This window comes from Babylonia areolata, chromosome 18 (genome assembly GCF_041734735.1).
Source record: "Babylonia areolata isolate BAREFJ2019XMU chromosome 18, ASM4173473v1, whole genome shotgun sequence".
Taxonomy (NCBI): Eukaryota; Metazoa; Mollusca; class Gastropoda; order Neogastropoda; family Buccinidae; genus Babylonia; species Babylonia areolata.
In genome coordinates this window covers 31,604,601-31,617,100 of record NC_134893.1, presented here as the reverse complement: position 1 = coordinate 31,617,100, position 12,500 = coordinate 31,604,601, and the positions used below count along the sequence as shown (strand labels likewise).

The 12,500-nt window shown below is 40.4% G+C and overlaps 1 protein-coding gene across 4 annotated transcripts in view; it reads left to right on the top strand.

Moving 5' to 3' along the window:
- LOC143292658 (calcium/calmodulin-dependent protein kinase type II subunit delta-like) overlaps positions 1-12,500 on the top strand; it is a 133,548-nt gene that overhangs the window by 279 nt on the left and 120,769 nt on the right. For all 4 annotated transcript variants that reach the window (XM_076603158.1, XM_076603157.1, XM_076603155.1 and 1 more), the window contains exons 2-3: positions 2,364-2,458; positions 5,990-6,049. In XM_076603158.1, coding sequence (XP_076459273.1) covers positions 2,364-2,458; positions 5,990-6,049 — 155 coding nt within the window. The remainder of the gene's footprint in view (positions 1-2,363; positions 2,459-5,989; positions 6,050-12,500) is intronic.

Sequence of the window (12,500 nt, the reverse complement as noted above, 5' to 3'; positions counted from 1 at the left end):
AGGATGTAACGAGGGATTCCAGTGCTGTCAGTGCGCAACCTGTTGTTTGTACATCAGAATGCCTTTAGTTTCCTGATCGGTTGTTCGGAGCAAGTCGAAGCTAATGAGTTTTTAAGAGTGTGATCTGTTTCCACTCTTGTTTGGTGTTTTGTTGTTGTTATTGATAATGTGATGAAGATGCGATGCCGAAATTGTGTACACGTTTCCGTGTCTGTTGATTTGTCACCAGCCACAGTTTGACATATAATATTGAGAAGAAAATTATGTATGTACCGGTGGTGGAACTGAAACGTTTCAGTTTTTTCTTGGCATCTCAAACTGGGAAGTTTGATTGGTTTTAAGGGAGGCTTTACGTTGTAAATGCTGGTAATTTTCGCTTTGCATGCTCGCGCATATGTGTGTATGTGTGTGTGTGTGTGTGTGTGTGTAATGTTTTTGCAAGTGTATGTTGGCATATGATTTTATGTTGTATGTTTGTCATCGTGCAAATGAATTGTATAAAATTATATACATATATATATGCATGCATGTGCACTGTGTCACTGTATATTTACAGTCTGTATGTGTGTGTGTGCGTGTGTGTGTGTGTGTGTGTGTGTGTGTGTGTGTTGTGTGTGTGAAATGAAATTGATTTTTCAATCATTTGCCATATGTTTCTTTCATCTAAAAAAATGTTTTTGGGGTTTACTTAGTTGTTTTTTTTTTTAATTTGATTTCAATTCAGGTTAATATTTTATACCCAAGGCCAAGGCTAGACATGGTCTCATAGATTAGGTAACAAAATTACAGATGTGTAGTATATGGATAAGTCTGCACTCATTGACATCTCCTTGGACCAGACTGTAAATGGATAAAGATCTATGTTATTCATTAGCAGTTTGTATGGTTTGTGCAGTTGTGTCACTGTGTAAGTGTGTTGGTGTAATTATGCGTATGTGTGTCTAGATATCACTTGTGTTCATGTGACATTGTGTGCATGCACATGCACATGTCGTGCATGTAAGGGATGGATTCCTTGTAAAATAAGTAACTCTTCCATTCTCCCATGTCACAACCAAACTTGTACTGATAGCATATATAGTATCTTCCTCACAGTCAGTTTTTGACCTGTCTAAATTATGAAAACTAGAACACCTCCTTCCAGACTGCCACTAGTGACCAACCTTATGAAAGAACTAATTAAAATTAGATGATAAACTTACTCTCACAGCACATTAATAATTTGATGAATGAAAATAGTGATCCAGTTTATATGTTACAAATAAATAAAGTATAATAGATATATTGCCTGATTATTGGACATATTAAAAAATAAAGTCTGTTTGTGACATTGGCTCATGCACGCCTTCAAAAAAGAATTTTTCTGGGAAATTGTGTGTGCGTATGACAGCTGCATGTGGAGTGATGGCCTAGAGGTAACGCGTCCTACTAGGAAGCAAGAGAATATGAGCCCATTGGTTTGAATCCTGACAGAGATGCCAGTATTTTCTCCCCCTCCACAAGACCTTGAGTGGTGGTCTGGATGCAAGTCATTTGGATGAGACGATAAACTGAGGACCTGTGTGCAGCATGCACTTAGTGCATGTGAAAGAACCCGCGGCAAGAAAAGGGTTGTCCCTGACAAAATTCTGTAGAAAATCCACTTCGATGGGAAAACATAAAAAACTGCACGCAGGATAAAATACAAAAAGCGGGTGGCGCTCTCAGTGTAGTGATGTGCTTTCCCTGGGGAGAGCAGCCCAAATTTCATACAGACAAATCTGTTGTGGAAAAAAGAGTAACACAATATACACAATACAAAACAATTCCAGTAAGTTTATTAAGTACTGAATGTTGACTGAAATCTTTGAACTGCCACATTGTAGCATACAAAATACATGCACAAAAAAAAAAAAAAAAAAAAAAAAAAATTGCAAAAAAAAAAACCCCAAACAAAAAAAAAAAAAAGTAATTGAGAAGATGTAAGTAAACTGAAAGCCCACTCCAAAATTTGATAGAAAATTTTAGAATCCAGTTTTATTTCATGCAAAGACAACAGTTTCTCGATATGGCCAGCTCATTTTCTCTCTCTTTTTCTGCATGCATGCACATGCATACACATTCAGGCATGTATACACACACATGTGCATGCACATGCACATGAACACACACTCATGTGCATATATACAGAGAGTGAGTGTATAAGAGAAAGTTCTAGATAGAATTATGAACATATAGATCTGTCTCTCTCTCTTAGTCTCTCTTTCTATACAAGCGCTTATGACATGATACATACTATAAAATGATACATACTATTTATAAATGTCACGTACACAGTTCATTATGATTTAAAGTGTAATTTAGCTAATTTCTTTGTTTTTCAGAGGAGCATTCTCAATTGTCAGACGATGCGTGCAGAAAGCGACTGGATTAGAATTTGCTGCAAAGATAATCAACACAAAAAAACTTTCAGCAAGGGGTGAGTGTTATCTTAAAATCAAATTCAAATCTTCAGGTGTCATATGATCATACTGATAAGTTATATAGTTATAGTCACAACAGTGTAATTTTCATATGATTACGCAGTCATCTGACAGATCTGCATTGTCTAGAGTCTGCTTTCTTTATCGAAAGCTGTCACTCAAATGTATACATGTATGTATTTTATGAATTTTTGGCTTGGTAAATGTATGGTTTGAAATGTTCATGTCCATTTACATAAGTTAACAAGTTTGATGATGCTTATAGATTAGTTTTGTTTTTCTCTTAAAAAAAAATGTTTGCATTACATTTACAACTTACATGGTTATGGATTGGGTGTGATTTTCCTACCAATACTCTCTTTTATGTTTGTTTGTTTCTGTGTGTGGAGGTGTGTGTGTGTGTGTGTGTGTGTGTGTGTGTGTGTGTGTGTGTGTGTGTGTGCCCTTGTGCACCATCACCTCTACTTGTTCTTTTTGTGTGTGTGCAAGTGTTTGTGAGGGTGCCCGTGTGGTGTGTGTGTGTGTGTGTGTGTGTGTTTGGGTGTGTGTGGGTGCACGTGTGCATGATGACCTGACTTATTCTGTTTGTGTGTATGTGTGTGTATTGCATTGTGTTAGTCTGTGTGTGTTTATGCATGTGCACAGGTACATGCGCATGTTTGTGTACATGCGATTTTGTGTTGGGGGGGCACAAACAAGTGTGCATCCATGACTGATGAGGGAAGTGGAAGCATGTGAATATGGGAGGAAGTTGGTGCCTTGTAATGGTGAACATCCTCTAAGATGTGTTTTTATCCAAATGATAGCTCTGATATGCTCCACTGTGTGCATGTAAGGATATATATATTATCATTATGTGAGCCTGCAGGTTTGTGCGAGATGCGAGTTTCTATATGTGTATAGCCTATCTTCAGTATGCTTGGATGCATGAATCCATAAGTGCTGAAATGATGTATGCTTTCAGTGATTGATGCATTCTATTATTACCTGTTTTATGTTACCGTCATCATAATCAGTAGCAGCAGTGTCGTCGCATTGGTACAATTGATTTTTTTAAATGTTACGTTCACCTACTTTTTGTGAGTTGTGTCTGTACAAGTTCCCCAGCTATCAGATTACGTTAAAAAAAAGAAAAAAAGAAAAAAACCCAGCAACTGAACAAGAAAACTGCTTTCAGTTCCTGGTCTTTGTTGTATTCCACAAGGGTTGTATTGAATTTGTGAACCATCAAAATCTGGTTCACTGATGCTGACGTCTGTACATCACTACATGTGGCAGGTAATATTTCAAGAAAGGGGAATTGATAGGGGTAGGGGGTGGGGGGCATAGGAAAGGGATGAGTTGGGGGAGAGACCTCCACTCTCCCATCTTCCCCCCCCCCCCCCCCCCCCTGGGACTTGCACAGCCACAGGCACATACTCAGAAACAGATCTGGTTGTCTTACTAGGCTTCAGTTAAAACTATTGATTTTTCTGTGCCTCTGACACTGACAGTGTGGTTGCCATCGATTGTTGGATGCTTCTTTCTGAGCAGCAGCAAACAATCTACACACCTTCTTAGCTGTCATCCAGAGACGTACTTATCTTGTGTCTTCTTATGAGAGGAAAGCAGAAAAAATAAGAAAGAGAAAAAGAAGGAAAGAAAGAAAGAAAAAAGAAGAGAAAGGGGAGGGTGGAGGGGGTGGTGGTTTAAAAATAGAAGTTGGTTGTACTTGTAGTTTATTTCTTTCTGTTTCTGTGTCGCTGTGTTTTGTGTGTTTTGTTTTGTTTTTGTTTTAGAATCTAGACATGAGTGTGCTTGTCAGAATGCGCACATTAAACATGGCACTGGAATGTGAAATGTAAGAGCAGTGTTTAATTCTGACTTCAGCTGTATAGTTATTGCTCTTGTTTATTTGAGTGTCGATCCTGATTCTTCAGCTTCAAAGGAAGGTTATGAACAAGGTAAAGTTAGGTGGTCCCCTGTTCATATCTGTGTTTATAAATCTCTTAAATAATAAAAATACAAGTATAAGGACAAGAATTCTGTAGAAAACTGCAGTGTAAGGACAAGATTTCTGTAGAAAACTGCTTAGGAATAAGTTTTTGGGAATCTTGGATGGATGTTTAGATTTATTGAATCAATGAATGACTGATGATGACTTGTTGAATTGTTCACATTGGTGATTTTGAGAATAGGTTGGCTGGTACTTTTTTTGTCTATTAAAATATACATATTTTGCATATACACTGTGTGTGTGTGTGTGTGTGTGTGTGTGTGTGTGTGTGTGTGTAATGAAAGAGGCAGACTGTACAGAAAGAATCCCTTATAAAGTTGTAATTTCTGCCAGCAAGGGGTGCAGACGTTTTCACCATGTTGGCTGCATAAATCATCCACAGTGACAATGGACTGAAGTATCAACTGCGAGATTAAAATGTCATAAACCCTGACTGCAGTAGTATACATTAATACCCAGAACTGAAGAAGAAAGACAAGAGAAGATTCAAAGAAAGATAAATTCTGACACATTACTGATAAAATCATGATCTATAAAAAATTTGTATCATGTGTTAATCATTTGCTCAGAAAGCACATCAGTTGTGACAGAATAATATGTCAATCCAGGATGCTCTTTTCTGAGTAGTGATGCCATCTTTGAAAGCTAGCTGCCTTCAGTTTTTTCATCACAATCTGTTGATTTAGTCTCATGCTGCTCTCCCATTGCCCATTTTTTTTCCCACCAAGGCCATTGAAATCACTGATGCAGTTGAATGTGGGCATCATGTAGGATTTGTTAAATATTCTTTTGGTTTATGATGAAAATGATCCTTGTTTTATATATGTGTGTGTCTGTGCCTGTGTCTGTGTGGACTGTTGAAGTGGTGGGAAGCTGAGGGGAAGCATGTAAATTGTTCAGTGCGATCAAGTGTGTTAGGTGTGTGTGATGTTAGTACCAGTCCGTTGTCATATATGAAGTGTATTGTTGAGTGTCAAGTGTGTGAAATGGCAATGAGGGGCAGTCGGAATTTAGTGCTCAGACACGGACAGGATATTTACAGCTGACTGGCTGTGGGGTTAGATATACAGTATGACTATAACTATAAGTGAAAAATGTTTTTTTGCTGAAAAAGCAGGATATTACATCGCTTGTCTGTTGATCTTGCTGTAAAAAGTATGATGTAAACTGATGATGGCGGGCAGATTCTGTAAATTGTAACTGAAAAAAAAGTGTAACTTAATATGGAACTAAAGAAGAATGAAAGCTAATGGATTAATAGAACTTTTTTTTGTACTTTGCAGTGTGGACGTGTTGAAAGCACAAGCATGTGTGTGACCTGTATGTGTGTGTGTGTGTGTGTGTGTGTGTGTGTGTGTGTGTGTGTGTGTACAGATGCACCTTGCATGTGCTTGTATGGATATAAATAAATATATATATATGTGTGTGTGTGTGTGTGTGTGTGTGTGTGTGTGTGTGTGTGTGTCCAGATGCATTCAATCAGATGCCAGTCACATGACATTGAAAACGGTGTGTTTTTGCTGTGTTCCAGATCACCAGAAATTGGAAAGAGAAGCCAGAATATGCAGATTGTTAAAGCACCCAAACATAGGTGAGTGAAGTCCTGTGACAGAGTTTAGTCACATTCCAGGATTTTTTTTAAGGGTTGAAAATGTTTATAATTGTTATTTCATGTGATTTGTATGTCTAATCAAACCTTAAAAAAATTAAAGTATGCCAAATTATTGACTGAGAAGTGCTAATGATAAGCACATCACAGAGAGCTTCAGATTATACTGGGGTTTTGTTATGTGTGGGTGCTAAGTATTAAGAGGTTGGTATTGATTATTTTTGCTCTTATTGTGTTCTTTTTTTCCCCAGTTGTTTTTTTCCCAGTCACCAGGTGTTTTTTTTTATTGAAGAAATGAAGGGGAGATCAACAACATTCAGGATCATGTGCAGACATTATTGATCAAAGGAAGAGCTTGAGGAAGATAAAAGAGAAATAGCTGCTGTGCTGTCACAAGGACTTTGTGCACTGAAGCTGCAGTCTGTGTGGACAGCCACAGGAAAGATTTCACACTCCCTTGGTTTGCTGCATTGGGATATAGGAATTCTGCACACATAGCTCTAGATGTCCTACTTTTTCTGTAGAATAATTGTCTGATTTTTCTCCCAATGTTAAAAAAACCCCCAGAAACACTGCTTAATGTAAGCTTTAGTTGAATGGGAAAACACACTCAGTACAGGGTCTAGGTTTGTTTCTGGACACTGTGATTCATCTGACTGGTTCACCACAAAATCAGTGGGTCATTTACAAAAATAATGGGTTAGAAAAGACAACCTCTAATCATGCCCCTCACCAGGCTACCCCACACACCCCAGAATTTATACTTTGTCCATCACACTTGTTGGTATGTGAAATGGTTTATAAGTGTGTGTATGTGTGTGGTGTGTGTGTGTAAACAATGTGCTCACTAATGTTTGCTGTGTCATGATGAACATGAAAAAAACATCGATCCATACTAAACTTGATTCTGCAAAGCTGAAACACGGACTTATGCTGACAGCTCAGGATAGTAAATGTTCATATTACTGTTGTTCATGGCTTATATCATGGATTGACTCAAGTTTCCAGCTGGACCAACAGCAAAGTGAGAGCTGTATGATCAATGGGTGCCCCACTTCAATGGGAATTCATTAACAGCTCAGTCTTTTGTGAAGAACTATGACTTTCAAACTAGGAGGCAAGATTGCAAGCTGGCCTTTGGGGTCCATCCCAACCCTGACTGTCCTAAAGCTCTCTTGGCCAAGAGAGTGGTGATGTAACTTGGGCAAGACACTCTCCAGTATAATAAATGTTAGCCCAGATAGTCTGGATAGCAGTTGACTCCACTGCTGTTCTGATGGTCATTGTTGAACACAACCATTATGTGATACAATGTGTGTGCCTGACTGGCAGTGAGAACATTGGACCAGGGGCTTTGTTGTCCTCAGCTAAGTGATGTACATATATAATGGATGGGCTTGTGTGGCTGGAGAGTAGGGTGAATTGCAGGTTGGTCAGTGGGAAGTGGTACTGAGTGGAGGTGGTGTTAGCGGTTGGATTTTTGGGGTCAGTGTGTGTTGTGGTGACACAGACACATAGACACACACATACACAGAGAGGCACACACACATGCGAGTACGCATGCATGCACTTAAATATTTGCTTTAATGATAATGTACACATGTTTTTCATGCTCACACAGTCAGTTTATGTTTCAGAAAGCAGGCATCATATTACTATGTAGATTTTGGAAACCACCCTTTTTTCTGTTGAAAGAAAAATTGGAAATGCATTCTCTGATTTTGCCAAGAAACAAGAAACAACAAATAAACGCTGAAGTCTATAAGATACTGTTCTTGCAGTGGTTCTTGCCAGTTGCTAACTCATTTAAGAGTCAGTCTATTTCAGCCAAGGAAATGGCTTGGCACAAGAAAACTGAAGTCAAACCCTTTACTATTATGGCACCGTTTCGTTTTCTACTCTTGTGATTTGAGCCGGCAGGCTGAAAAAGACTCGTGAGATTAATGATGATATCATGTAATACTTACATGGCACAGACTCTCTTTATAATGGGCTCTAAGAGGCTCACGTGAAACAGTACATACACAGTAGTGCATAATGGCATAAAACAGCACATGAAGACAAGAAGAAAAATATGTACACACCAAGACAATATTACAAATTGCAGATATCAACTATCACACCAAAAAAAAAAAAAAAAGAAAAAAACAGTACTACAAATTGCAGATATGAACATTACACCTAAAAAGCACAAAATATGCCCTACACACACACAAACACACACACACACACACACACACACACACACACACACACAGATCATAGTGAGAACAACTGTAACAGGCTCTTTTGTGAGAGAGGAGTTTATTTCTGGATCACCTTTTGTACACATGGATCAGTGATGCAACATTGTTTTCCTGGAAACCCTTTTGTCACAAGTTTATAAAATGCACCAGCACGAATATTACTCTGTGCTCCGCCTCCACCCCTCTCCATGTGTCATTTAAAAACAGGGGGCTTCTGTCCAGAGGTTTCCTTAATGTCACATTTTATATATTATGATTATTATTTATTTATTTATTTACTTATTTATGTACGCTTATCTATTATTTATTCACCTTTTTTTTTCTCATGGCCTAAGCGCGTTGGGTTACGCTGCTGGTCAGGCATCTGCTTGGCAGATGTGGTGTAGCATATATGGATTAGTCCGAACGCAGTGACGCCTCCTTGAGCTACTGAACTGAAACTGAAACTGAAACATGTTGTGTTCACTCATGTATAGACTCATATGAAACAGTAAGAAGATAACAAGGCATGTGTGTGAATGAATACAGTATCATGAAAAGTTGGAAACACTGCATCAGTTCAGTTATTATTCAGGACTTCCATGTTCATGCTCAAAATGCTAAGCCTATTGAGAAGGGAATAATGAATGTGGGCTTACTCTCACTTTCAGAACTATCCTCTAAAATTGGACATGACATAACAACATGAAGTTGGAGGAGAGTGATGAAGGGGTTATGTGTGTGGCATGTATGTATTGATGACCTGCCAAGCGAGTGAGCCACACATTTCACCTGTCTTGTTTATGGCCTAACTTCTATAAGCATAGCAGAAAGGTGTTTCCTTTTTCTGTGTTTGCAGGCTGCAACTCCCATGTTCACTTGTCTGTAAGATACAAGTGGGCTTTGACATGCATGATTATTGACCATTTTTACCTGGCCGTGTAGGCTGCTGTACTCCATTTACAGGGGTGTGCAAGCTGGGTATGCTGTTTCCATTACACACTGGATGCTGACATGGATTACGGGATTGTTGGCGTGATCATTAAATGATACAATGGGGTTCAGGTTCTAGCAGTTAATGTTGACCTTGGAAGATCAGAAAAACCTCCATTCTTAAGCCACCAGCGGTGTGACCAGGAATCAAACCCAGGACCCCCAGATTGAAAGTTCAATGCAGTAACCACTCACCTGTTATGCATGTTAGCAAACATGTGCTTTACTGAGGAGACTAGATGGGAGGAATAGGTGATGCTCAGTGGGAGATTGATCTAGATGGTCTGATGGGAGGTGGTTGAGGATTTGTGATCCTAGCTACTGTGGTGACCCCTGCCTGTGTAGTGCAGGTTGCTTTTCACTGTCATTTCTGTGTGTGTGTGTGTGTGTGTGTGTGTCTGTCTTTGTCTTCATCATCAAGCAGTCACATATGTTTGCATGAATATGAAACAATCACATATGTTTGCATGCATATGAAGCAGTCACATAATTATGTTTGCATGCACATACATACAACACACACACACACACACACACACACACGTTTGCACATGTGCAGACACAGATAAGACACACACACACACACTCACACACACTCTCTCTGTATCTCTCTCTGTCACATTCATACACAGTATCTTCCTATATTTTTGTGCACACATACAGATAGAAACACACACACTGACAGACAGACAGAGACACACAGAGACACACAGACACAGACACAGACACACACACAGACACACACACACACACACACACACACACACACACACACACACACACTGACAGACAGACAGAGACACACAGACACACACAGACACACACAGACACACACACACACACACACACACACACACAGACACACACACACACACAGACACACACACACAGACACACACACAGACACACACACACACACACAGACACACACACACACACAAACACACACACACAGACACACACACACACACACACACACACACACACACACACACACACACACACACACACACACACACAGACACACACACACACACACACACACATGAGATTAAAATCGAGAGAGAGAGCATCAGATCCAGTCCACCCTTGCTGGCGCCAGAGCAGCAGGGAGTTTTTCCAGCATGAATGTCACACTTTCCATACTGACACAAGGATTATGGCATGAGAGAGAAATATTGACCTACAGACCCTAGGCCAGGGAATGAGGGAGAGGAGGGGGGAGGGGGGTGTCCCGTGAGGGGTATTAAACCCCAAAGATCATCATTGTTAAAAATCTCTGGCAGCAGGAAGCCCAGTGCCAGTACTGAATGATTAAGTAGGCAGGGTGGCAGGCAGGCAGGCAGGAAGGCAGGGTGGATGGGTGGGTGGGTAACAGGGGTCTCATCATCACAGGACAAAGAGAGGAGTGTTGACCTGAGGGGTAGAGGGGGATAACAAGGTGAATGCCAGGGGGCTAGGACAGAGCTTCAGTGACATCGCCACTGACCTGATCGCCTTTGCCCCCCTCAGTCCCCCTACTGTAATTGATCTGGCAGCAACTATCTCTTCTTGCAGTGCTGTGCTGTGCTGTGCCCTGAGGGTTGTGAGAGATGAGGGTGGCATCAAGGGTGGGTGGGAGTGTGGGTTGGTTGGTTGGTTGATCAGCTTCATGTCCTGCTTCAGTTCCTGACCCAGTGATAGGATGTGAGGTTGGGGGGTCCGCTGTTTAGCATCACTTCTGTCTCCTGAGTTGGGGTTTAGGTTGGAAGAGAGAGAGAGAGAGAGAGAGAGTGTTAGGAGGTTGTAAATGTATCTACTGGTAATCTGTGTGAGTGTGGTGTGTGTATACATGTGTGTGAGAGAGAGAGAGGGAGTTGTGTGTGTGTGGATGTGTGCATTTGTGCAAGAATGTGTGTGTGTGTGTGTGTGTGTGTGTGTGTGTGTGTGTGTGTGTGAGGGACTGAGCAGTATAGGGGCACCATGGCTGTGATTTGTCAGATCATGTCCTAAATCATTCTGTGAATTTGGAATCTGGTCCTTGTTTCTTGATGTGTGTGTGTCTTAGGTTTTGGTACTGTGTGTGGATGGGGTGGTGTGTGTGTGTGTGTGTGTGTGTGTGTGTGTGTGTGTGTGTGTGTGTGTGTGTGTAAACACATTTATAAGTGTTTATGTAGCAGTCAGTTCATGTGTGTACATGCATGTATATGTTGTTCAAGGAACACACACACACACACTGACACACACACACACACACACACACACACACACACACACACACACACACTTACACACACACTTACACACACAATTATCTTGCGGATGATACATGGCAACCTTGATGTTCAGATAATGTTGTTGACACGGAAATGCCACAACTGAGAGAGAAGTCCCAGTCAGTCTGCTCCTGAGAATAACTAACGAATGATCTCAGAAATTGTTTCCATTGTCATTTAGCAACTGTTGAGCAATGCATATGATATACATATATATCCATCTTAATGCATGCCCTGAGCTACACCCCAGCACCCCCTCCTTCCCAATCTCTCACAGTGTGCTCCAGTTCTTTTCAGACTTTCCCTCTGGACTAATATGTCAAATGTTTACTCTTGGAGATGGTGTGTGGGTTTGATTTTGGCTGTGTGTTGGAGAAACAGCTTGTGTGGTTAGTGTTATAAGTTGAGATTGTGGTGACGCTTTGGTGTATCTCCCCTTCTCCTCATTATCTTGTTTCATTCTTTGTTTTTTGTTTGTTCAGACATACATGATTGCACAGACAGTGTGCGCATGCATGCACACACACACACGCGCTTGCACGCACGCACACACGCATGCACACATGCATCAACACTCATGTTCCTCCCCACCCTCTACCACCCTCACAACATATATATATATATATATATATATATATATATATATATATATATTTATATTTATATATATATATATATATACATACACATTACCATTGAAGGAAGAGAAAGAGAGAATGTGTGTGTGTGTGTGTGTGTGTGTGTGTGTGTGTGTGTGTGTGTTGTGCAGTCTCCATTTAACCAATGTCTGAGTAAAAATGTGTGTGAGTGTGTGTGTGTGTGTGTGTGGTACATATTTGGGTTGGACAAACGACCTATTGCATTTAGCATTTTTTTTAAACACCTGTGCTGTTTCCATTCCTGTACTGTAAGTAGTCGTGGTTCATGCAACAGGTGTATCTGCCCCTGCCTCCAGTCATC